We start from the raw sequence: 25,853 nt of genomic DNA, 5'->3' as shown, positions 1-25,853 counted from the left end.
ACTGTGGCGAGGCAAGTTGCGCTGTAGGACTCGCGGTGGAGTCGACGGAGACAGGCAGGATTGGTGGACACGGCTCGGTAGCTAGGCGCAAGCTTGTCTTGGTAAAGCTGGTTTCTGGTTCGAACTCTAAAGGTGCGGTCAGGTCTGCCTCCAGGTCTGCATCCGTGGACGTATCTTTTTCTGCGCGGTCGAGACGATTTGCTTCACTTGGTTCACTAAGGCGAGCTCGAGGTGTTGGTGCAGCACCTGCACAGGGGTGGTCTAATCTGAAAGCATCAGCTATGTGGTAGGCGTCTGGTTTACCTTATATAGACAAATAAAATTTCTGGGGAACACTCACAAGTTCATCGCCGTATCATAAGCATTCATATCCGCAGGCCTATGTGTTAGACGTGACATTTCTGAACTGTGTGCATCGAAATTGGCGCAATGGGGGCCAAGAAAAACCGATTATTTTCAAAGTTAAATTTCAAGTAGATGCAAAAGGGCACTTAGGAACTGGCATAACAGCGTGCTCTTCCATGTTGCGATTTTTATATTCCGCGCAACTTCTCTTCAGGGCGTTTGACTGCTGACTCTGGCATTCCTCTTGAACACGCAAAACCTGACAGCTTCGCTGCAGTTTTACAATACCTCTGTCGATATTTGTGCACCTAAAGATTTTTGGGACTCTATCATAGTTTACGCCATCGAACATGGGCTGACACCCACGAAAATACGAAAATCAACGGGGTGCGCCGGTGAAGAATGCAAAACGAGGAACTCCGGCGCATACAAATGTGTCGCGGCTGATACGATTTTCCGGGTGCCCTTTAAGGGAGGCCCTCTACTTGTCAAATTCAATTACCCACTGGACCAAAGCATCGTTTTCGCATAGGTTCCTAAACCTACACATGATCAGTACACATTTTCATAACTAGGCTTCAAGCTTATCATGCGACATTGCCTCGTAAAATTTTTCTGTTCTCCTTGGACAGCGGTACCAGAGGCCAGACTCATGTCGAATTGCGACCAGCATGGAACCTTGAACTAAATCGTTTTGCAGTAGGAATGCTAAAGTAGTACTGCTTTACTATTTTTGCAGTAAATTACATATCTGTGTGCAGAAAGTATGGTGAGTCTGCACCTAACCCAAACGAAAAGTCGCACTTTCGCCCGATAGGCGAATCAGCGATAGGTTTAGCAAAGTATTAGACAAGTGCACCATGTAAGAGTAGTAGTATTATTGACCTTATCAACTGCTGTACACATTCACTTACCGACTAAATTAAACAAGTGCCGCGTCATGCTCGCACAGGCAAACCATGAAGAGATCTCACTCGATGACCGCGGACTGTTCCTGTCAAAAAGATGGCGTAATCAAGAGCGCCGACAAGAGTGAAGGAAAGCGCGGTTCTGCCTCTGACATCAATGCGTCTAGAAACGTTCAGTAGGCTACCTCCAACCCGTGAAAACAGAGCTCACAATATTTCACTAGCAATCGTGGCTCGCACAGCATTTGCACCCACCGCAGAATACCTCCAATATAGGGCGTGTCCCTTATCCTAAGCTCGCGCCAATGGCAGTGATCACACTGCAGTGCTTCTGTAATTGCAATCACAATAAAAACGCGACCGCTCGCTGCTTACTTGTGGGCATATGCCGGAACAACACGTGGTCGGCGCGCTGTTGTAGGCCGCGCTCGGCGCACCGAACAGGATACAAAAGACAAACATTGCGTGCTCCTAGCTTCCCCGCTTGAAGTACCCTGACTTCTTCTCCAGCCACTGGGCGCGCGTGTGTTTGTGTGAAAAGGGGGGCGCAAAGCTTAGAGAGAAAATGTTCCCCAATTTTTCAAGTCAGTTCGCTCAGGTCTGAAGTCCAAATCGCCTTCGTAAAAGAAAAAAAAAACAGAGGCGCAGCTGAGGTTTTGTTTGGAAAGCAGTGCAAGGGAGAGGGTGGCGGTTATTTTGTTAATGCAATAAGGACGAGTACCGAAGAATGCCTGAACTTGCTCATTTGGCTTCGTTAATTCGCGGCAGCAGAGTGAATTGCACGGCCCATTGCTCGCCGCACGATCAAGGTGATTTGGTGCATTTCTATCATGAGTAGCCGCACGGCCACCATCGGCGAGCAGGCAGCTGGCCTCGTCACTGCGCCTTAGCAAAGATGGCGGACATGACGAGTGTTCCAAGGTGAGTATGCACTTTTAATATCCCGTACTGCAGTGCCTACAATTTTGTGCACTCAATACTTATGAAAGTATGCTCATTGGTGTAATACACATTTATGAATGAGTATCTACTACAGCAATTTAAAATTCATTCCGTGGAAATAATCATATTTTCTTGAGTTGCTCTGCGTATTCCATTTTCCACTATTAAGTCAGAAGGGAAATTATGAAGATAAATATGCCAGTACATTATTTTAGAAGTATTTTAGCGTATTGTAACATGTATTGTAGCGTGATGCTGTACCCCGCACACAACTTTCTCAGCTGCCACTGACAACAGCTGCAGACGTCCGTTAACTACAACAAACTTGGCGGCGACGGCCACTTCTCAAACAAGCAATCCAGGATTTCATTTATAGAAATTAGATCTTTATTCACTTATACAGCATGGCCTTTTGCGCCAACCTTGACTCTATACCACATTCTCCCATCAGTTTTGGAAAAAAAGAGCAGACTAGTTGAGTTCAGTAAGGAGTTTATTGAAACAATCCCATTCGAGGCACCCTGTAATATCGCAGCCTCACAACACACAATGCACGTTCTCGAGAGGTCCTTCAGTCCTTAGTATCCTCAAAGAGCGCTGAAGTATCCGAAGTTCAATATCGCGCAGTCACGGCAAAAGTGAAGGATGGTGGCAGGCTTACATTGAATTTAATCACTCTTGCTGCCGTGTTACGAAAAACCTTAGAACAATAAATTCTTATAGGACGTTTTCCTCTCAAGTAACGTCCATGACTTTCGTGATGCGGACTGTGTCTCAGACTATTTCTGACAAGTGGTTTGCGTTGGGCTGGTAAGGTGTTGGTTTCCGCGATGGCCTCTCCTTCTGTGTCGTGATTGCTCTGGTCGTAAGAGTTCACCCTTTGTAGGCTGACTATTTCTTGCACATATTTATGCACAAAACGAGCGAGTAAGCCGCTTTTGTGCAGCTTAGAAAGAAACGCCGCTGCTCTTAGGTGTCTTTTATGTGCTATAAATGTTTGTTGCTTTTATCGCACGAGTCGTCATTGCCCCTTCGAACCAAACCTACACTTTCTCCTGACAACTATTACTTTAGGGAAGTGTTCCATAGCATTTTTCTATTACTCATCACAAGCATATAAGCAGAGTTTAAGATTGGTTTGTATTTTTATCCCTAGTGTTTATTGAACGCAAGGAGCTTTCGTAGGTATATTTACCCCGTTTGCTTTATTTCTTTCTTCTATACACTGCTAGCGCCATGTCGATAGTACTGTCAAAGAACATATCCTAAGAGGACAAAGCTCCGAAAGAAAGAACAAGTAAATCGTAGATATCACAAGCAGAATAGCCAGTTGTTTGTAAGCGTTGTTGAGTGCGAAATGAACGGCTAAAATGGCAATTAGTCGCAATCCTCGAACGTTACTTTCCTTAGGCGATACCATGTTGCAGGAAGTAAAGTGTTGATGTGTGATCAGCATTTTTTTTGTCATCGAATTCACTTGTGTGGTCAACCGAGCACAACTTCATCGGAAAATGCATGTATATTTCCACTTGCAAGCCAGGTCTAACCACTGCACCAAAGCAGTTGAGGTGAAGTAACAGATTGTAGGTATCATGCAAGGTTAGATCGTACGACGAAAGAATTTCTGCAGCTGAAGTGGAAGCTATCACTGCTGAATGGCGGCATAACATTCAAGGAAACAGCATAAACATCGAGCATCAAAGACCATAGAACAGCCTAAAGATGTGTTGAAGTCAAGCGCTTGTCACACAGTTAATATACCTCATTGTGCGACTGAAAATCTTAACTTACAGCCAAATTTGGTGAGCTCAAATTGCACATCCCCATTTAAAGTTTTTCCACGCAGCCACTTTCTGCGTTTTCATTGCGCACATTCATTCGAGCGCTCATGGGTCCCTGATATTGCTCCTATCCAAGAGAACATAAGCCTCATTGTTTTCGCATCTAATATCTTAGTCTTCGCGCCACTCTGGCTTTTATCTCTGCATACCAGCCAGCAGCATTAGTTTGGTTCCGGAAAAAATGAAAAGCATTCTTTCTGACCCAGTACTCAAGCCTTATTTATAGCGCGCTTTGTCGAGACGGAAATATATGCGCTTCCTTTGGTCAATAGTCCCCCCTGGCCTGAACATTATTCAAACAAGTCATTCAGTGAATGCTGGCAGCGCCAGCAGCGGTGAAGAGAATAGTCATTCTTGCTACTCATCGGACGGACCAGCCGTGTCAGAACCACGAAAACGAATCAATCTTCAGACTCAAGTCAGCGATGTCTCGGTTTCTCAGGGGTTACGAGTACTTCTCGAGTCCATCGCGTAGAGCCTTGACTATACGCGCGGCCACCTCGGTGAGGCTCTCGCCGCCTCTCTGCTGCTCGCGGAGGTCCCTCCTCCTGCGTCTTCCGGCCGCCGGAACCCCGCCTGCCGCGGCTCCGGGCAAAATTCCCGGCACCAGCCCGTGCCCGTAGAGTCCGAAGTGATGGAACTTGAACCACAATGGGAACACGAGCCACATGACGGAAAAGAGCACGAACAGCGGCAGCGAGGCTACTGCCAGCAGGCCCAGCGGTTCCACCAGGCCCACGCCGGGAAAGTACTCCAGCTCGCGACCTCTTCGGGAAAGGTGTGGATAAGGATGCACCGCCCGTCCAGCGCTCGCGGTACCGGAGAAGAGCAGCGCTGTCGTTAAGGTGGCCGCTAGCAGTGAAGCGACCAACTGGAGGCCGTGCCACGTCCGGGAACTGTGCGCAGTCATCCTGCAAGAGAAGAAAGGCGGGGTACTGTGGTGATGGTGCTTGCTGTTGGTTTCAGGCAGCGTTAGACTCGAAGAGCAGAGCTCTTGCGAGGAGTCAAGAACGCCCATCTCTTTAGCAGAAACTTTCAAGATCTGGTTCTTTTTCGGGGTTTGCAACGTGATATTATAATACGCAGTAGTACAGAAAAGATGTTATATAGCCTTGTGGCTACCTGTAAAAAAACTACGGCTGCGAAACATTGTAAAATGCAAGGATTCGTAGAGACTCGGCAATTAGCAGTTTGTGTCAAGGAGCAGTTATGATGTTGCTGAAGGATCCCTTGGAGCTGCATCTGTTTTCAAATTTTTATTGCGGAGATGTTGAACCATAATTCAAAAAGATGAGTGCAATCTCTATAGCAGTATGAGGAAAAAACAGCTACGTTATTACGCGTTCAAATTTGGCTATTGATTTTTGGGGGGTTGAGGAAAAGCTCAAACGACTTCTAATATGCCTGCATGAGAGATGAAATTATGCGTTTACATTATAGCCTTCCTTCGTTAGTCAGAGTTGGTGCACCCTTTCTTCATAATGCATGTTCGAAGCTCTTGGAACAAAGAGCCCAGAATGAAAATATAAAGAATGCTTGTGCCGCTGTATTTAGAATCTATCTATAATCTAGGCTGAAGTGAACGAGACGGGCAGCTGTGTTTAGGAAAGGCGGGGTTAGAACGCGGTGGGAGTAGGACGATAAAGGGGTTTAAGGTGTACCGCTGACTCAACGGCGAAGCACCTCCATGTGTGCAACTGTTTCACGATTTCTAGATGCAAATCAATTGCTAAAATAGGCATTAAATATTCGCTTTCTTTATTCAGTTTTCAATAAACGGACTGAGAAGTTACCCTTTGACAACACTTCAGCACTTCCAATTTATCGCAAGTCGACGTCTTGCTGCTGACATTTGCTCCGAAATGGCAATTTCCCCACCGCTAGTGTGATCTAATAGCAGACAAAAAAAGTTAAAAATGCATTAAATCCACCAGCACTCAAAGCATCTTTTGGTTAAGAAATCGACCCTGTCAAAATATTTCGAGCCTTCACTTATTTCATCACATCAAGATGAAAATCGAGACATAAAACTATGTATGTTGGCCGAGTTGGTTGAAGGGACACTAAAGCAAAACAATAAATCAGTTTAGACTCATAAAGCATTGTTTGAGAACCCTGCAGGCGTTCATCTCAAATTAATAGTTTGAATATTAGATGAGAAAATGAAGGTCAAGTATCAGTATTTGAATTTCGCGCCGAAATCTCGATGCCGGTACGTCATTGTAACGTCAGGGTTGCCCAAAGTATACTTTCGTATTTGGGCCGCGTTGGCTGAGTAAATGTTCTCCAAGCTTGTCATGTTTAATGTTTGGTTCCTTTAGAACACAACGCAGTCAATCCGTACTTCTAAATAAGTAAATAGGCCCTAGAAGACGCTACCAAAATCCATGACGTCACAGCGACCTGGTGCGGGAACTTCAAGGAGGTGTCGCCACCTGTACTTCGCTTTAGCGGTTTTTCTTGCTTACTGAGCCTCTTATTGTAGTAAGGTTGGTGTTCTTGGTGTTGTAGAAGGGTCGTTTAATGATACTAAGGAAATCATTTTTCCCTTTAGTGCCCCTTTAACATTTTCTGTAGCCATTGTGGCGCAATCAAGAGAAAGACAGAACAGAGAACCAGACACAAGAGCCGCTGGTGTCTTGTTATCTGTTCTTTCTGTTTGTCCTGATTGCGCAACAATGGCTTCATTAAACTATTTATGCATGCCCGGCATCTCCCCATTGTAGTGAGCATGTGTTGAGGAGACGATCTTAGCAGAAGACATCAGTTCACCGCCTGAACGATTACCGAGAACGAAGCCTAACCTTGCCCTTCTAGTTTACAACCATTCATACGCAGTACAGTAATTGTTGCTGTTCGGATAGAGCCTACGAGGGGACCGGAGGGGGAAGTGGAGCAGGCTTTACTGGGGCGCTAAAATATGCAATTGCGAAAGTCTCATTTAATTTTTTAGCTCTTTACTAAAGCTGTGAGCCTAATTCTTACCCCGCATTCTAGCCTGGAGGGCAAAACGCCCCAAATCGTACGCGCTCATATTATTGCTTTTCCTTTGTACACAACGCCCCAAATATTACGCGCTCATATTATTGCTTTCCCGAGTGACGAAGACTATTCCCCCCACAAAGGTTCATCTTGCCCCGAGCTAGATAACCCCTTCAAGGCATGCGAAGTAAGGGAAGCTCTCCAGAGTCTAAATGGCAGGTTGGCCCCTGGTCCTGATGGCATCCCCAACCGGGCCCTCAGAAACCTGGACGACTGCTCCATAGAATGGTTGACAGAGGAGATTAATGGAATATGGCCTCGGTCATCCTCATTCCAAAGCCTGGAAGGCCCCCGAGTCTCTCAAACCTCAGAGGCATTTCACTCAAGTCCTGCGTGGGGAAAGTAGCGGAACATGTTATACACGATCAAATTTCCATGCACATCGAGAAACAATGATTGTTTCCGTACAACTTGATTGGCTTTCGTCCGGCCCTGTCAACGCAAGACGTGATGAAGCTTATCAAGTGTCAAATCATTGGCAAAACCACAATAGACGTAAGAGGCATCTTAGGCTTAGACCAGGAGAAGGCCTTTGACAATGTATCCCATGCTCACATTCTTAACTCCATCTCCGAGCTCAATTTGGGAGACGCCTGCCACAGATACATTAGCTCGTTCCTACGGGATCGCAAGGCCACGCTCAAAATCGGTGACCTCAAGTCCGACAATTTCATTTTGGGCCCCAGAGGCACGCCACAAGGAGCGGTAGTCTCACCACTGCTTTTCAACATCGCCATGAAGAAACTATCGGAAAGGCTCTCCAACATAGAAGGGATCAATCATACGCTCTACGCTGATGATATCACAATCTGGTGCACCGGATTAAGCGAAGGAGCTGTTGAATTAGGCTTAGAGGAGGCTATAGATCAAACAGACATGTGCCTGGAACATACGGGGCTTAGATGCTCCCCGAGCAAGTCTGAGCTCCTCCTCTACAGGCCAGTCAGGAGAGGTCCCAAACCTAGAGGCTGGAAACCGTTGTCAGAAATAAACATCAAACTCCACACTAAAAGCGGCTGTACCATCCCCAGAGTAGACACCATTCGGGTGCTTGGCATGTTTATCGAATCCAATGGCAGTAACAATACGACGCTCAACAAGCTCACAGCCAAGACTGAGAACATGATCAGACTTACCTTACCAACAGAGTCTCGAATAGGCGTGGAGGCTTAAAGGAAGACAACCTCCTCAGGTTGTTCCACGCCTTCCTCATGAGTCATATAGTTTATGTGGCAGCCATGCATAACTGGTATAACTCCGAGAAGGAACGATTAAACACGCTCATCAGAAAAAGTATAAAAACGTACTAGGCATTCCGTTGCGGGCGAGTACGGATCTCCTTATGCAACTAGGAGTGCACAACACATTGGACGAGATAATTGAGGCCCAGGAGTCAGCCCAACTGGCCCGTCTATCCTGTACCCGCGCTGGAAAGAAGATCCTGGCGGTTCCTGGGATCAACCCTATCCTCATGGAAGAGCGGAAATATGAAATTTCAGAAGATCAAAGGAACAACATACGAGTTGCACCGTTTCCTCGTAACGTTAATCCTCAACACAACGTAGGCAGACGCAGTGCAAGAGCCCTCGCCCTCCTCAAGCGTACCAAGGACGATCCCTACTCGGCATGTTTTGTCGACGCCGCCCAATATGGACAGTCGTCTAACTTCGCTATTGCCCTCGTTGACCACAACGGACAGATAGTGAATGCGGCTTCCCTGAAGTGCTCAACACCAACCAGAGCGGAGCAGGTCGCAGTTGCTATAGCACTCCTAGACAACTGCACATCACAAGTCTTCACTGATTCGAGATCGGCGGTCAGGGCTTTCGCTTCAGGATCCATCGCTGAGGAGGCTCACAAGATTCTCAAGAACAAGATCATCTCTCCGCACACCATCACGTGGTTTCCGGCTCACCTCGAACCCCAGCTTGACTCGTTTCCCAATCTCAATGACATCGCCCACTCCCAAGCGCGCGCACTAACCTACCGCGCGGGAGCAGGATCGAGCTCAGACTCCGGGGTCCTCGAGTTTCGGGACACTCTGACTACTTTCAGCGAAATTACTACGCACTATCACCTGGGTAGGAGGACTTATCCTCCCCCTCACAGCAAACTGGCTAGACCTCTGGCGTCCACTTTACGCATGCTCCAGACTAAGTGCTATCCAAACCTGGCCCTTTTCCACACAATCACTCCAGAGGCTTTTAGCTCCACTTGCCCCGACTGTGGGGCTGTTAGCAATCTCGCAAACATGCTCTGGCGATGCCCCTCGTTACAGGGACCCAATCGCATCACAGAAGAAGAATGGAGCTCTGCCATCCAGAGCTCAGACCTTTCACGTCAAACCTGGGCTGTCCAGAGAGCCCACGATGCGGCGGTTAGGCTCGGCCTACCCGTCCCCACGTGGGAGCGTGCCGCAGCTCTGCCCTAGGGCAAAGCTTCTCAGGACCTTGTAATTAAAGTTCTTTGTCTGTCTGTCTGTTTGTATACGGGCGAAAAATACACCGCCAAAGGAATGTCGGCTCGGAGAAAAATAAACGTTAAGGAGCATTTGCCTTTCCACCTTCAAGCGCGTGACTATTATGGTGAGATTCATGTGCTCGATTTGAGGAATGGGCGTTATATAAATGGCCGATCATGCACGCCATGCGATTCGCGCATCACTATTAAAGGTAATTTACTCTAAGAAGCGTTTTATTATTTTCTGTCAACGTTTTATTCCGGCGTAGTTATCAGCGTCAGTTTTACGTCTGCGACCCATCACAGCAGAACAAAACTGTCCAGAGAAAGCGCCGTCGACAAGTTTTGAAAATACGAGCAAACGACAGACGCAACACACTCAAGTCAGCGGTGCAGACTCGCCGGCTGTTGCTTACTCGAGCGGAAATCGCCCGTCACGCGTTACGCGCATGTCGCGCTCGCGTGGCGGCGTCGCCGGGTAACCCGCCTACTGGAAGCACGTACGCGTAATTCGTACGTTGACAAATAAACAAACAAAGAAACGTTCGCACTCTCTCCGCCGCGTGCATACGACAAAGCCAAGTCACTGTGTTACGCCAGTTGCGCCAGCATAAGATTATGGCACGAGATGCGACGAAGCTCACGCGTGGGTGGCGACGGCACCATTGTCATGCGGACCGGTGACCCCTGGAGCGCGACCCTCCGCTGCCGCAAGTGCCGATACTGGGTCGCCGTTTCACTGCTCATCAAGGTCAATGCCGCGCGTGCCCCAATTGTGGTTACGCGACCGGCTTCGCCTGTCCACCGTGTGACGATAGGCGCGTCTGAAATGGCGTTTGCTCACAGGGTGGCGCCTGCGAAACGTGTAGAGCCTGCGGCTGCTTGGACGCCGACCATGCGGATCTGGAAGGTCAATATCCCGACAGACGTGCCCAGCTATGATGCATCGTTCGTTGTTTTGAGGTATCCAAACCAAGTGACAGGCCCGGTATTCTGCGGTGCTACTGCAGCGCTACTGTAAAAGAAACTGCCGACGACGCTGCAGAAATTTATCGCACGACGAAGGCATACATTGTAGCGAAGATACACGGCGGATCAAACATTGGGCCCTGAAGAAAACCGCGTAAAAAAATTCTTATCTGTTGTAAGAGAGAACAAAAGAAACATATAGACATATATATACGATGTGATTACGTTGCTCTAAACAAGTTATTACGTTCCCTGTCATCTGAATGTTTACCATTGGTGAAATAAGCTCGAGTACAGCGCTGGGAATAAACACTTGCGCACGTCTTATACGTGACACTTTCGTTGAAATCTCGACAATGTTTCCGGTACACATTGTTAATGTTGTATACCAAATTGTTTTTAACAAGGTATTCATGTATACGACTACCAACCTCAGTTAAGAATACGTGTACGAACAAAGCTAATTATACTATAAAATCACGAAGCCTATCCAAAATTGTACTTTCTTTCGTAAGTGAGTACAAACTTTAAATGAAGGCCTATGATAGGACGTGCGTCTGAATTACTACAGAAAAGACTCCGCAGTCAGACAACACTTTATTGCACTTTTGGTGCACCGTGCTACAAAATCCTTTCTTGGAACTGTTTATTGTAAAAGTGAGATGTCGTTGAGGCAGACAACAAATTGGGCAGTTTCGCCTGAAGCTCGAACTACTGATCGTGATAACAAGGATTAGCCTAGCGCTGGAGCTCCGCAGACAGTGTTGGAAATCAAAAAAAAAAATTACGCGGGGGTGACATTTTGGCGCTACACAAGCACGGTAGGTGACTGACACTGTGCGACAGAAACACAGCCTTGACAGTTGTCATAGGTATCCTGCCCATATAACTGATGATGGTGATGATTTATAGACATCCACCTTGAAACTGGGCGGGGCCGAATCGTCACCTAGCTTGCTTGAATTACTCAGGTAAGCTAAACGTGCTTTTCCTTGTAGCCTTCTTGTACCTCGCGCAGCTGCCTATTCCTGTAATGGATCCGGTCGTATCAGCCTCTTCCCTGCTTTTTTTCTACACATACTCTCAACGTCTATTACTACCCTCTACTGTGATCGTCTCATACGTCCGTTTACTTTAAAAGCAAGCTCTTGTGCAAGTCGTGTGCAATTACCTGTCACTGTTTCTTTCACTTCCTTTCTCATTACTCCTGTACATCCACCTACATATTCAATTGCACTTTCAAACTTTCAACTGCATACTATCGACACTTTCAACTACGCGTCGGCACGAGCCCCTGCAGCGGCTGCGAGCGCGTCCATGTCGGGAAAGCACTAGCGTGGTGAAGCGTGAACCTGCCTCGCGGAGGGCTTTTAAAAGGTTGTCATTATCTTTAAGTACTGGCATGTGTCGAGTAGGGAGGAGGGAAGAGTATTTGCATCCGATATGCAGTATTTGCATCTCAAAATGCTGCTGTATTGGGATGCAAGATTACCTACAGTAACTCGGCAGGGACGAAGCTTTATGGCTTTCCAACGAAGCAGTGGGATAAGAAGTGCCGTGGAGTTTGGCCACAAATGGTTCGCGGGAAAAAAGAAGTCCGATTGTTCTTTTCATTTTGATACTGTGATACTTACACCTGAGCGTGTAGTTCTTCCGGCAAAGTTGTTTAGGTGTGAATTCATTCTTACCGCTCCTTACGTTGTTTTTCTTTTTTTTTCGCCAAGGAAGGGAATATTTGGTTACTAACAAAACATTGAAAGTTATGCAGTAGGCCCTCTCGCCGAAGCGTTAACTTAATGAACAGTTGCGTCCTGCTGAAAATAATACATTTTCTCGGAAGTCTACATAAAGTCCGCAAGCGGCTCCTATGAACGTTATGAAACGGTAGTGTGAGGCTTGTATCTATCGCTTGATATATTTTCGTACTCATATCTAAGAATGCGAGCACAACAAGGATGTTTAAAAGGAAGAAACTTGTTGAATGGAGGGCAGCTTGGGATGCTCTTATAATAGTGTCACGGACTTAGCCGGCACGTTTATCCGTGCTTGAAAATGCAGTAGCCTGAAACCTCGGCGCCATCCACCGACAGAACCTCTTTCACGCCGAGGATATGGTCAGCTTCATAGCAGAATTTGCTTTTGTTATATTTCGTCATGGAAAAAAAAAACGCACAATGCTGCGACATCACTTAACAGAAGTAGTACTCAGCCATCAAGAGCTCGGAATACTATTGCCAGCATTGGGCTTTTCAGAGAGCCTAACTCTCCCCACGTAGGAGCTGCCCCCGGTGTCGCCTTAAGGGGCGGTGCTTCTCGGGATCATTTTCAAAAAGTTCTTCGCATCTGTATCCGTGCCGTGCTCAGTAAAAAAAAAATACGAGCCGGTATGAAAAGCGAACCGCTGCTCGCGTCCTCGAATCACGTTGGATTGCTACCGGCCTGGCGTGGCCACGGCGCGTTCCCGCCGAGGACGACTGCGCTTTTTTGCAGAAATCAAGTCCAACCTTCTTCAAACCTCCTTGTGTGCAGCGCTGTGCAGGCTAGAGGTACCTCCTGCATTAGCTGTGTTCGCCCTTGGGTATAGTTCGATGTTTTCTTGCAACGATAGTGCGGTAATGCTTTCTATATAGGCTCTGTATTGAATGAAATAAGTACTAATCATCAGAAACAAACAAAGTCGGAGATAAGGCTGCTGATTCGTTGTTTTAGATAACTTTATTTGTTGTTGTCTCACGTGCACGTTCACGCGAGCGAACGCCACTGGCGCGCAGCGAAGCATGGGCGGAACGCGTGGAGTTATACATATTTCATGACCGAACTTTTTGCGTAGCCTCCACAGCGCTGCACGTGATGTGCGAAGTGGAATATAGGCAGCCACGAGCGGCTCTGCTGGCAAAGCTATGGTCCAAGCTTTTGACGAATGCAGGGTATTCACAATGAAGCAAACGTTGGTGGGATGCGGAGAGCCGCTCCCGTCGTTGCAGGCTTCGTGCTTAAATGGTGCACGAATTGAGACAAAATTGTCGTCATTTGCATAGCTGCAAGCGTTATTGCCCGTTCTGCTAAGACCAAAGTATCCGCCGCGGTTTTGGTGTGCACACAGCGGCACGGCAAGAAATACTAGTGCTTGTGCACACAACGCTTGTGATTAGAGCAAAGGCAGAATGCTGAGCTGACTTTGCCGCAGAGCTAGCTGAGCGTAGGTTAAGAGCGCTTCGACTTCCGCTTCATCGTTTCTTTTTTTTTCAGCCAAACGCACTGAGCCTTTCTCGCGACCCTGGGGGCGTTTTAACCAATGACCTGCACGCACGAACTGCACGTGCACTGTCCTTGAAGAGTAACAGCACGACGGTGATGGTGGCGCCGACACTAAAACGGTGGTGCCAACGGCGCGAGCACGCCTCGAGTGTACGAATGATTGGTATTGAAATCGAGGCAAAGCATTGATTGAAATAGCTGATTAGTCGACAGCTATACGAAGTAAGGATATCAGTTTTATTGGCCGCATGGACTCGTAAACACCGGCACACTGTACTAGCGCACAACTTTCTGTGCCTATGAAGGGAAAGCTACGGGGGCGTGGCTGCTGCACAAGTGTTACCGCGCCATGGTAGTCCGGCAGGATTTGAGAGTGCTTTTGGTTGCGGGGAACAGACGCTGAATCGACGCAGCTCCTAAGTGGGACGGTTTCACGTTTTCCCAGACACGGAAGGGAAAAGCCGCAAGATAAGTAAACATTTACACTCTGTGATATGTTCTGCCTTAGTTAACAGTCATTAATAAAGTGCTTATGTTTTGTCTTCCACAGTCTAAACTAACGTAGATTAAAACACGGTACACTTTTCAGACGCATTTCAACTTGTGCGCGTTTTGCCTCCGTAGCTTTCCCCTCATAGCCACGAGTATAAGTATAAGCGAGTATAAGCTAAATTAAAAAAAAAAACATGGTGTCAAGCGCGCACAAGCCAACGTGAACGCATCTCACTCAATCACCGCAGAAACTCGCCCAAAACGCTGCAGTGAAGAAACACAGCAGCAGCAGCAGCCTGTGGCCGCCTGGGTTGCCCGTAGTAGAAGTTGGGCCCCCGGTTCCTACCCTCTCTCCGAAGCCTTGCGCGCGACGGAAGGCGGCGCGCTTCCTTCCCGCTTTCTGCCCTTGCGTGCGCGAGGTTCGGCCGCGATCGCCGGCTCACCCTCGTGCATTTTCACGCGCACATACGTCACATGGCACGCGGCGACAATTTTATCGCCCGTCGACTTTATCAGGAAACTCACCGTGGCGTCGATGCCGACGGCAGAAATGCGCCTGGGCCGGTATTTTGTAGCGATGCCTTTTCCGATTCTATGCTTTTTCACGCTGTTCGCGCTTAGCCAGTGGTCAGAGCGACGGTCTGCCCACATTATCAACGGGATCGGACGGCCGTGTGTGGTGGATGATAAGAATAGCATAGAATAAGGCATAAGGCATCGCTACAAAATAGCGGCCCTGGAGTGTCCACATAACTGCTATCGCGGTTAAATCTGACGGAAAGCTTACAAACCTCAAATGTAGTAACACGCAGGAATATTTGAAATATAAGTGATAAGATAGTCGAGCTGATGGGGGCTTGTGGCATGCCTATGTTATCACGGTGAGCCATAGCTACCCCGCTAAATGCTTTCCTAAAGTCGCCCATGCCAAAAATTCAAGAATATGCCCGACGTTACGTTTTTGCGATATGCGCATTCTTCTGCTTAATTTACAATATTTTCCGCCATAAAGTATTCTTTACATTAGCAGGACACGTTTCCCGGCTGGCATTTATAACAGTTTTTCGTTAATACGGGCTCTGAATATTAGCAACCGTAAAAAGCGCTAATATTGAAATAATATTTTTTAAAAATTGTCAATCACAAAGTGCAAATTCATTATTGATAACAAAGCTCAGGTTGCCGGTGGGGATCATAATTTTTTCAGAGAATAAGAAAGTATGCATAGTTAATTTTATTACCTGTAGCTTATCGTTCCGGTGTACCGTTGCAGAAATGAAGAAACAGGCACCGGAGTATTCATGATCAAACATCTAAAATAACGTCATTTGATACAAAGAGACAAAAGCTGAGTAGACTGGTTTTTGATGACTAAAACACGATGAACCGGTGGATTCTAAAAGCAGGAGCATTTCTCAATTTGGGCACCACATTTATGTACCACTTTTTATTTGGTAAACAGAGTGAGCAAGTCACCAACAACCAGGTTGGTTGCGCTGTGAATCTTACAGTTAGAGGCCACTACATGATCCGACCTCAAGGTCTTGGCTTCTCATCCGAGTGCAGTTGAATGCCGCGACGAAGAGCTCGGTCACTCTAAGATTGTCGCTCTGTCAGCGTAACTTTTAAGCAGACATGGGAGCATTATTTGTGCAGCAGGGTATTCTGCACAGAAAGCCTCACTCGCCACCGCGAGGTCTCTACGGACGCCAATGAAACGGTAAACCCGAATTCCCGCTTTCCACGAATACGTGAGGTTCGCTCACGCCGCTTTCAATTACAAGATATCTGAAAGTATAACTACACGCTTATCCACTCTATGGAGATTGCGCCCACTAAGAATGATTTATCGAGCTATAATGTAAAATATTTGATTCAGAGCCTGCATGAATACGTTATTAAAGCAGTCGTGATGTTTTTTGTGAACTTGCTATGTCACGTGTAACATAGAGAGGCTCACAAAGCACTTAGTGGTATTCAGGAAAAATTTTAGATACCACTGGAAATTATAATTTTTTTGGCTTCATGTCTTAATACATTGTATTTTGTTCTTGGCTTAAGGTCACATATGCAGAGCCCTATTCAATGGGCACCTCTCCACGCATTGCTGTCCGACTTTCTCGGTGGCTGCTTACAACTTACCGAGGCTCATATATACTGTAAGGGCGTGTCAGGGTAGCGCACTTCTGTTACAATGTGCTGTAGAATACTTAAAAAAAAGCGTCGAGTAGGCGTATTGACGCCTTGGGCATTTTCTTGTGACCCTTCATAATTACATAGTATTTAAATTAGGGCTTTTGCATGGCTAAAGGATTGCAATTTAGACGCGAACGAATGAAAAAAAAAACTTGCACTCACACATGGGCCTGTGGGTGTCTTTTATTCGTCCGGGTCCACTTCGCGCTTTGTTAAGTCGTTTTCATACATTACCATTGTTTTCCTGCATTATCCAAAAAAAATTAAAAACTCTGCGGCTGTATGCACAGACAGAGGTTATTTATTGGCTAACCGAAGCACAATGCTATTAATTTACCATTACTGACAGAACGCCGCCCATCGACCATCCATCGAACGTACTAGAGCCTTCAAGAAAATGATTGCGTTTTGCAATACATTGCTTACCGAAGTGAAATAGAGCCACATTCAGTAAATACCGGGCTCAACTCACCCGAAGCCTAATCTATGTGGCTTCTTTTTTCTGCCGCCACAGGAAAAAGTTTGGCGCAATAAGTAATACGTAAAAATATGTAAACCGCAATCGAAGGAGAAGTACTTGCCAAAACACTCGTTTTCCGGAGCATGGGCATGGGCGGCCGCTGGCACGCATCACGTTTTCTTTTTTTTTGTAGGGTGTCGCTTGCTTCTTTATTTGTTTATATCATGTTACTTTCTTTCAATTGTTTTATGGCACGTCACCCTAATGATTCACTGTACTTCGATGTAGGTTCCCATAATGTCAGTTTTTTTTCGAAACCCAGTAAGTGCTCGTACAGAAAATACGCCACACCAAACAAATTTTACAGGACTGAGATACGATGAATGTGCATTTGAAATATGTTTTAGCTGGGTACACTCCAGGTATTCAATAAATGTTTGTCGACATCTGCTTTCTTTTTGGGTTTGTTCAAAAACAAAATAGTCTTAGAATCTAGTACGGTTTCTAGATATGGTGGTTCTTGGCAAGCATAGCCTATTCAATGATCACATGACCTTTCGTCTTTCTAACCAGGGCATTGCCACTAATTTGTGCGCCAAGGTTGAAGGCACAATCCTTATCACAATAAAGGGTGGCCATCAATGTTCGCATTTCTTTCTCATTTATTTAAAACATTACCTTGGTTGACAACCTACGGCCTACTTAAGCTAACTTTCACCTGTGGATAACATGGCCGCACTTTTCATTGCCTTTTTTTTTCTTTTGGTGCCCTCGTTCTCCTATGGTCTTTCTGTTCCATATCCCCTTTCTTATGGAGCATAGTATGTTGGCGCCTACGTCGGTGGAATTCTGAACATTTCGTCAAAGGTATTTTTCTGGCTCTTTCTAAATTATCCAAAACAAATAGTTATATGTGCTTCGTACACTTACACCTATCAGTGGTGCAGCCTGCATTCAGCAACTTTTCCTTCCTTTCCTTCTATTTTCTTTCGGTAGCATATGTCAGTCTATATAAATTATTCGTTTCTTGAGAAATAACTTTCCCAATAGAGAAGGACATCGGAATTCATACTCGAACGAGCGAATGATAAATAGGCAATGTAGGACGTATAGACTGCAGCGTTTGGCAGTGCAATTACATACTTTCTGCTCTAAAGTTACGGTCTTACTTTGTCATTAAATGCAATGTTACTATGTAGCCACATATGGGAAAAGGGAAGCGTTTCTTTTGCATAATTTGATGCGCCGAAATCACTATGGATAGCGAAGCGATGACAAAATTAACTACAAATCAATTTCAAAACTCACATGCACGAAGACGGTTCTATCAGAAATATTGAACAGAGTCAGTCCTATTTGCTAGCCCCAAAACCATGAAACTGCATACACCAGCGTGTATATACAAGCCTCTACGGTCTGTTTTTACGCCAACTCAATTTTCTTTCTACCATACAAGTCTTCTGTAGATATCGAGCATTTTGCTCGTAAGGGAATACAGTTGGCGACGTCGTCGCTATTTATTATTTTGTTTCCAGCAAGATTAGAACAAGATTTATGAGTGGTTAGCGGTGCATTTCTTCTGCGCACGGCATCGTTGTATAGGTATGTAAATAGCCGAATGGTAAAGCATACTGCGTTGATCCCGTTTGCCTTAGCACAAATGAGTGAAAACGCTAGGTTACACCTTTTATTTACATGCCTCTAACTTTAACTCCACCCATATTGCTTCTAATTGATGAACCAAATTTTTAACATGTTCAAGAAGCGCGATGCTGTGTAGATATGCCCATGATCACGGTAACTGAGCAACCGCAGCCTAAACTGCCGAGCACATACTTTTGATTCTTCAAGGTGACAAACTCTTAGGTTGTGAGAGATGTCAAGTGACCAGAAGATGTTCGCACAGTATTTCATTTCAAAGCTTCATTGCGTATTTAATCAGCGCGCGGTGTTGAAGCTATAGGACTCTTCAATAGCTTGAACAGGTTGCAATGCATATATTGCGTACTTGCATCGCAAATGGCCGACCTAATATGCTACCCAATCGTTCGTTTCGGTATACGCTTATATACGATTTTCTACAGCTGAAGAGTAAACTTTTTCGGCGACTTGAGCTAATTTCTAGTCTAATATTTGTAGCCAAAGTACTTGCGCGCGCATATATGGGTATTTAGAAAAAAATTTATATGGACCACACGTGTTTAGGTCTGCACGATTGTGACAGTGTACGAGAAGTGCGTGTTTTCTTTTTTTTTTCGTTCTCAGTCACTAAGTCCTTTGTCTGTGGTGAAATTAAATCGCATATTCACTTGTACTACAAGCAGAGACTTCTCAGATATTGTAGACGTTCAATGGCAAAGACGTACTTCAGAAAATATGAGACTCTGTTTCCCACATAGTGACTATAGATGAGATTGTAGAGTTTTACGTACCAAGGAGACACGTATTAGGAGACACGTCATTTTAGCGTACTCCGGATTACTTTTGCCCTCATGGGGTTACTTAACGTCATGCAAATGCACGGTACATGAAGTTCTGGCATTTCGCCCCCATCTAGATGCAGCCGCCGTGGCCGGGATTTGGTCCCTTGCCCCGGGCTTGGCAGCGCAACACCAAAGTGACTACGGAGTACACGACGACGGGTTTCACATAGTCACTATTCATGCAACGTCACCCAAAATGCCTGACAATTCGTACGGAAAACGATGGCTTCGTGAATTCATCCCAGGTACCCTAATCCAAAATAAGCTCAGCCTAAAAAGATGCATCAGTCCAAATTGATCCCTCTCTGACCAGTCATAAGGTGAACAGCGCCCTCCGCTTTGGTGCGCGAGTCGTCGACGTGGAAAGCACTCCCTTGTTACCTTAAGGTCGTCTTCTTCCAGTGGCAACCGGCGAGAAGACGGGAGAAACGCTTATAGTCCAGGTACCGCGTAGTCCTTCTGGCTTCACTCTAAACGCACGTCTGACCGAGATGCCCGCGCACGTTCTCTCATCGATGATCCATTGGCCTGCCGTAGTTCTTATACCACCAGGGGAAAGAAGAGTGGGCGGGATCGGTGGGCGAGGGCAGATGGCGTTTGTTTGCGCGCGTCCCATATGAATGCCGCCATGGCTGTTGTGCCGATACATCCACCGCGGCGCGACTACCGCTGGCGTGTGCTCTGCTGGCACGGAACGGCCCAACGGAGCGAGGCACGCCAGCGCGTCTCGGCGATGCGATGTCAATGGCATGGGCGACCACGACGTCGAGCGACGAAGGCTCATGCGCAGTCGAGATCCGGACCCCAAAATGCAAACACGGGGCTATGTGGGACGCCGGGCCGCACGCACCAATGCCTGTTTCTCCTCTTCTCCGTCAACAGCTTATTTCGAAGCTCTTTTCAGCCGTATGGCGCCGCCTTTGCTAGAGAGAGACATAGAGAGAGAGAGAGCACCCCTGCTTAGCAGTACAGCTCGCCTAAGGAGAGTTCAGAGCTTGTTCCAATTCGTTCCGCCGCGAATTTGCGTCTGAAAGCTGGCGGCCGAGACACGCGCTTACACTGTGATTGTCGACAGGAGAATGGCATGCCAGAGACGGTCCGCCAGTATACGGGAGTGAAGCAGCCCTGCTGCAAGAGAATAGGTTCAAGCGCTGCCGCTTTCTTCACCCGTTTCGTTCGTGCCAGATTCTGGGCATTATACGCCACGACGCCAAAGGTGTGGGGGCGTCTGTTACCGGATGCCATCAACGTTGCAGCTGCTTTTCTCTTTCGGGGCAGGTGTGCCACTCTTTCTCGGCGATTTCGGCTGCGGAGCGCCGAGACGTCGCCTCTTCTTCATCGGCATACCGCTAACTAGAGCACCAAGTTGCGCGACATCCCATGACAGCCACATCTTGGAAGGCACAGGGTGGCTGAAGAAGAGCGCACCTGTTGCGTAATCCTGGAGACATACCGCGCTCTCTTAGAGACTTTCTTCAAATTTACTCACTGCTTAATTCCCTAGAAACTGGTTTCAACTGGATAATTGTCGGCGTCTCATTTTGTGCCTACTTTCTGTCCCTGTGACCGTGAGACAACGGAGAAGAACGAAGCGATAGAATATGTAAAAAAAAAAAGCACTTCACTTCCACAGTTTCGCGTTTTGTGTTCCCAGCAGCTCACCTGCACTTCTCTTCCTGACCGATGCAAACAGTAGACATTAAAGATTGTCGTAGTCAATAACTTGGCATTCACCAAAAGATTCTTCAGCGGCTTTAAACAAAAAGCATATAAACCAATAATTCATTTATAGCGTACGGAACACCGATATTTCTAAGCACACATGCTGCAATCCGTGAGCAATCAAAGTTTAATGAGACGGTTATATTCACTATAAGCATGTATTACATCATATTGCCTCAATAAGGAAAAAGGGAAGCAAAGAAATTTGAGTGCGTCGTAATGCGGCTCCATGCTTGGCTACTAAATACGACCAAAGTATTGTAGGCGACGCCTCACTGAGATCAATGGACTTTTGTCATTTAGAGGACACTTGTATGGCTGATGAATCAAATGAGTAGCATCGTTAGGATTGATCGCCGGGTATCTTCGTACGTCCGGCCTCGTAGCCGTAATTGCAGCCTCAGTAATGAGAAAAAGACATGAATGTGTGATGATGAGTTTCGAAGCGAACTTTACAGTGCAGCACGATGCTCCACTCATACCCCTTAAGCCAAAGAAGCTTTTTTGTTTTGTTTTCGTTCAATGTATTTAACATTACAATGAAAAAAGTGGTCCATGGGCAAGAAATATTTAAATCACTCGAACACCAGATCGCCATATTCCAATGAGAGGACGCAGGCATTGCAGCATAAAAAATGTTGTTCCTACAAATCAACCACTAATTGCATTCAAAACCAAAAGGAAGATGAAACAGCACCTAACCTAAAGCAGATACAATCCTGCCGATAATCATCTTGATTATAAATGCAGCTGAGGCGCATATTTATGTAACACGTATTTTTGGGGATGCTATTGGTTGTGCAACTAGGTCTTGCACACACCTTTTCCACAAGCGAAAAACATAAAAATGATATAGCCCTCACACTGTGAAGCCAGACATGAAATAATGTGACATTTTAAACACGCTTTTCGTTCTTGGAAATAAAGTTTATTCACTAGCTCACCTTAGAAACATTAAAGGGACACTAAAGTGAAAAATGATCTCTTCTGCATCTGTAAATTACCCTTCTACAACACCAAAAAACACCACTCTTACAACGATAAGACGTTTGGTAAGGCAGAAAAAGCGCAAGAACGAAATACGGGTGTCGATGCCTACTTAAGTTCCCGCACCTGGGGGCTGTGACGTCTTGAATTTTGATGGCATCTTCTAGGGCCTACTAATTATATACAGCGGTACAGATTGACTACATTGTGTTCTAAAGGAATCAAACATTAAACATGGCAAGTTTCGGGAACCTTTATTCAGCCAACGCGGCCAAAATGCGAAAACATACTTTGGAATCCCTTACGTCACGCTGACGTACCAGGGCTGGGGTTTCGGCACGAAATTCAAATATTGATATTTCGGCCTTCATTTTCTCATCTAATAATCAAACTATTTTTTTGAAATGACTGTCTGCAGGGTTCTCAAGCGATGCTTCATTAGTCTAAACTGATTTATTGTTTCGCTTTAGTATCCCTTTCATGAAAAATGTCCTAGTCTAAAATGTCATTCCAATGCTATAGAAATACTGCTTAACACTTTCAGTCTTATTACAAAGGCGGTTGGTGTAAAGACAAAGTTACAAAGAACGATGCGGCGTGGCATCGTACAAACTTTTAATCCAATCACTGGGTAAGTGAGCAGACCGTGGCCTGGCGTACTACTCGGCCAAGAGCACCTTGTTTGCGGCTCGCGAGCCTAGCTAGTGAAATCTAAGGTGATCGCTATGACGCGTTGTAGTGATGAATGGGTGGGATGACGTTGGTGCACAGGGAATGTATGAAACGCAAATGTCCTTTTTCTGAAGCCATTTCCTCTCTGGAACGATTTCTGTGTGAAAATTGTAAAAGAAAGCTCCCGTGGAAGAGGAAACTGAATGTTTTGTAAGCCATTGCGTCTACATCTTGCCCTGATAGTCCTATGTATATTAAGCCTTAAAATAGCTGGGGGTAAGAACTGATACTAAATATTCGTAAAGGTTTCTTTTATGCAACACGGAGTGAAAATAGATTTTAGACGGTAAAGAAAGTAAAAATAACACTCGGCCAGAAAGTTCGCGCACGTTCTTCCATAAACAAAGTCCAGAAAGAAATTGGAAAGCACCACAATCTCCTCTTTTCAAGGTTAACTTGCAAGAAAGCTGAATTTTTTCTATGTGCATATAGTCTAAAGAACGCGATTATATTTACCAACCAGTTAGTGCTTGAGGGTAAGTTTTGATGGCTTTGCATGAGCGACAATTTTTTTTGGATACCTTTCGTTCACTATAGCGCGGGCTTTCAATATAACGCCACATACACACGCATACATCGAAAGAAAATAAAATTTAGGCAGATCTAACGCTATGCGGAAATCGATGTTATGAAGCATTTTTCAGGTAGCCTTGTTTTCTTTTTTTTAGCTTCCTCAGGCGACATTGTTTGGATTTAGGTAAATCTCTACAGGACGGACCAGTGCGCTTCTGTAGTGACAGCAAATACGTGTGATAGAGTGGTGACCACACGGAGGGCATGCAGACTGTTTTCTTGTACTAGGGCAAAGAAATGTTGCAACCTCTTCCGTTCCCACCTGGGGCAATCGCGATCGCGGTGCAGTCTAACGCAGCATCTCGAAAAGCTGGCTGCCACTAGGGAAGAAGGAAAGAAAACAGGCAGGCTCTCGTTTTGATAAGCGAACTAGTTGCTATCCAACGTTAAGCACGCAAAAGAAAGTGATAAGGTTGACTATCATTCTCGCTTTTCATCGTTAAGAGTGGGCTCGGCAGCAGCACATCGGACACAATGGTCAACCCATTCTGCTTTGTCGTGCAGGTTCTAGCTTCCTTGCTACAAATGCAAGCAGCGCGTATCTGCGCAGAAGAAGGAACTGCCATGCAGCGCCTGGTCATCGACGCATCTGCACGAGATATTGACTGCCCGGTAGAAAGCATCTTCCAGCCACTCAATGTGGCTACTACGCCTGCGCCGGCATCAGCGACGTCGCATCATAGGCTTCCACCAGCGGGTATAAGAAGCAGCAGCCTGGCGTTCGGAATCAGTGGGCTTGGCAGCAGCACATCGGACCCAATGGTCAACCCATTCTGCTTTGTCGTGCAGGTTAGTGCATACTTACATGCCAAATGTTATCGCAGTGATGACGGTTTCCAACTGCTGCTGCCTTGCCCACTTAGTATAAGAAATTTACTTTTGGATGTGTGTTCATTTAGGAAGAGCCTTTTGAGCTGTGGCGGCATTGAGTCAAATCCAGGTCCTACTGATAAGGAAATATTGGAGATCATTCTTTCGGACCAGAGTAATATGACAGCCTCCATCAACAACATTTTGACAAATCAAGGAAAGATTGAACCAGATATCGCAGGACTGAACGAAAAGATGTAGTTGTTAGAGGTTCAGTTGGCGTCCTTAGATGAACTAAAAGAGCGAATTTGCGAGTTACAATCAACAACCACTGAGCTGGAAGATAAAGTGACATACCTGCAAGACAAGGTTGATGAACTAGAAAACAGGAGCCGGAGGAATAACTTGATTATTTTCGGAATAAAAGAAGAGAGCGATGAAACTGTTGAATCTCTTATCGCGAAGGTGAACGAGACCGTGTTTCAAGAAAAACTAGATGTTACTGTTAAAGGCATAGAGAGATGCCACAGGCTCGCAAGAAAGAGCACGAATGGTCGCCCAGTAATCATTAAGTTTTTAGACTACCGCGAAAAACATTCCATCCTAAAAGCTTGCTATAAGCTCAAGGGAACGGAATTTTCGATCACGGAAGACTTTTCTTTCGCCGTTCGAAATATTAGAAAGAAGTTGTGGGAAAGCTCTGCGGAAGAGAGATCGAACGGAGCTAGGGTCACGCTTTTTTTAACCAAGCTGTGTGTAGATGGTATGATGTTTGCTTGGGATTCAGCGAACAATGCTCGCTACAAAATTTCTGAAAGAAAGAAATGACCACAAAGGGAAGAAAGGAGGACATTAACAATAATTAGTATTAATTGTCGTAGCGTTGTGAACAAAGTCTCCCATCTGGAAGGTATGCTGTTAACGCATAATCCGGACATAGCTGTGCTAACAGAGACATGGTTAGATGAAGAAATATTTGATTCCGAATTTGTGCCAAGAAACTATAAAGTCTTTCGGAAAGACCGCGACAGAAGAGGTGGCTGAGTGGCTATACTGTTCAAAAGCACATTTCAGATTTTAAAGCTGCCTGATGTTGCTACAGTTGAAGCTGTCTTCTGTAAAGTATATGCTAACAATTTCCGATATATCCTTGGTGCTATCTATAGGCCTCCCGGTGCCTCTGTCGCTGTCTTAGATGAAGTTTAGAAATATCTTTATTGCTACACGATACCAGACGATAAGTTAATTTTAGCTGGAGGTTTTAACTTACCAAACATAAACTGGGCTACTTTTTCTGTTGCATCTCCGCACGCTGTAGGAGATGCTCTACTTGATATCATGTTTCATTTTGATCTCTTACAAATTTTGAAGAACCCTTCTAGAATCCAACAAGATTCTTCATCAATACTGGATTTGTTCTTGGTACGAGGCAATATCAAAGACAAACTTTCATGCAATGTAGTGGCCGGTATTTCTGATCATCAAGCTGTAATCTTGGCAACAGAAGACATAATATTGGACCCAATGGGTGATACTCGACACTTTCCGAATTTCGCCCGTGCTGACAATGAATCGATTATTGCTATTTTAGATTTTCATTATTATAGTTTTCTGCACAGCACTTGTAGCGTGG

General features: G+C 45.8%; 2 protein-coding genes across 3 annotated transcripts in view; one reads left to right on the top strand and one right to left on the bottom strand.

Moving 5' to 3' along the window:
• LOC139054783 (uncharacterized) overlaps positions 1-25,853 on the top strand; it is a 164,328-nt gene that overhangs the window by 11,705 nt on the left and 126,770 nt on the right. For both annotated transcript variants that reach the window (XM_070532393.1, XM_070532394.1), the window contains exon 2: positions 23,915-24,199. In XM_070532393.1, coding sequence (XP_070388494.1) covers positions 23,915-24,199 — 285 coding nt within the window. The remainder of the gene's footprint in view (positions 1-23,914; positions 24,200-25,853) is intronic.
• The window catches only part of LOC139054782 (uncharacterized), an 80,275-nt gene continuing 57,128 nt past the window's right edge, over positions 2,707-25,853 (bottom strand). Inside the window, exon 6 of the mRNA XM_070532388.1 lies at positions 2,707-4,947. Coding sequence (XP_070388489.1) covers positions 4,482-4,947 — 466 coding nt within the window. The 3' untranslated portion in view covers positions 2,707-4,481. The remainder of the gene's footprint in view (positions 4,948-25,853) is intronic.

This window comes from Dermacentor albipictus, chromosome 1 (assembly GCF_038994185.2).
Source record: "Dermacentor albipictus isolate Rhodes 1998 colony chromosome 1, USDA_Dalb.pri_finalv2, whole genome shotgun sequence".
Lineage (NCBI taxonomy): Eukaryota > Metazoa > Arthropoda > Arachnida > Ixodida > Ixodidae > Dermacentor > Dermacentor albipictus.
The sequence above is the reverse complement of the archived record's forward strand: the minus strand, read 5'-3'. Positions and strand labels throughout refer to the sequence as shown.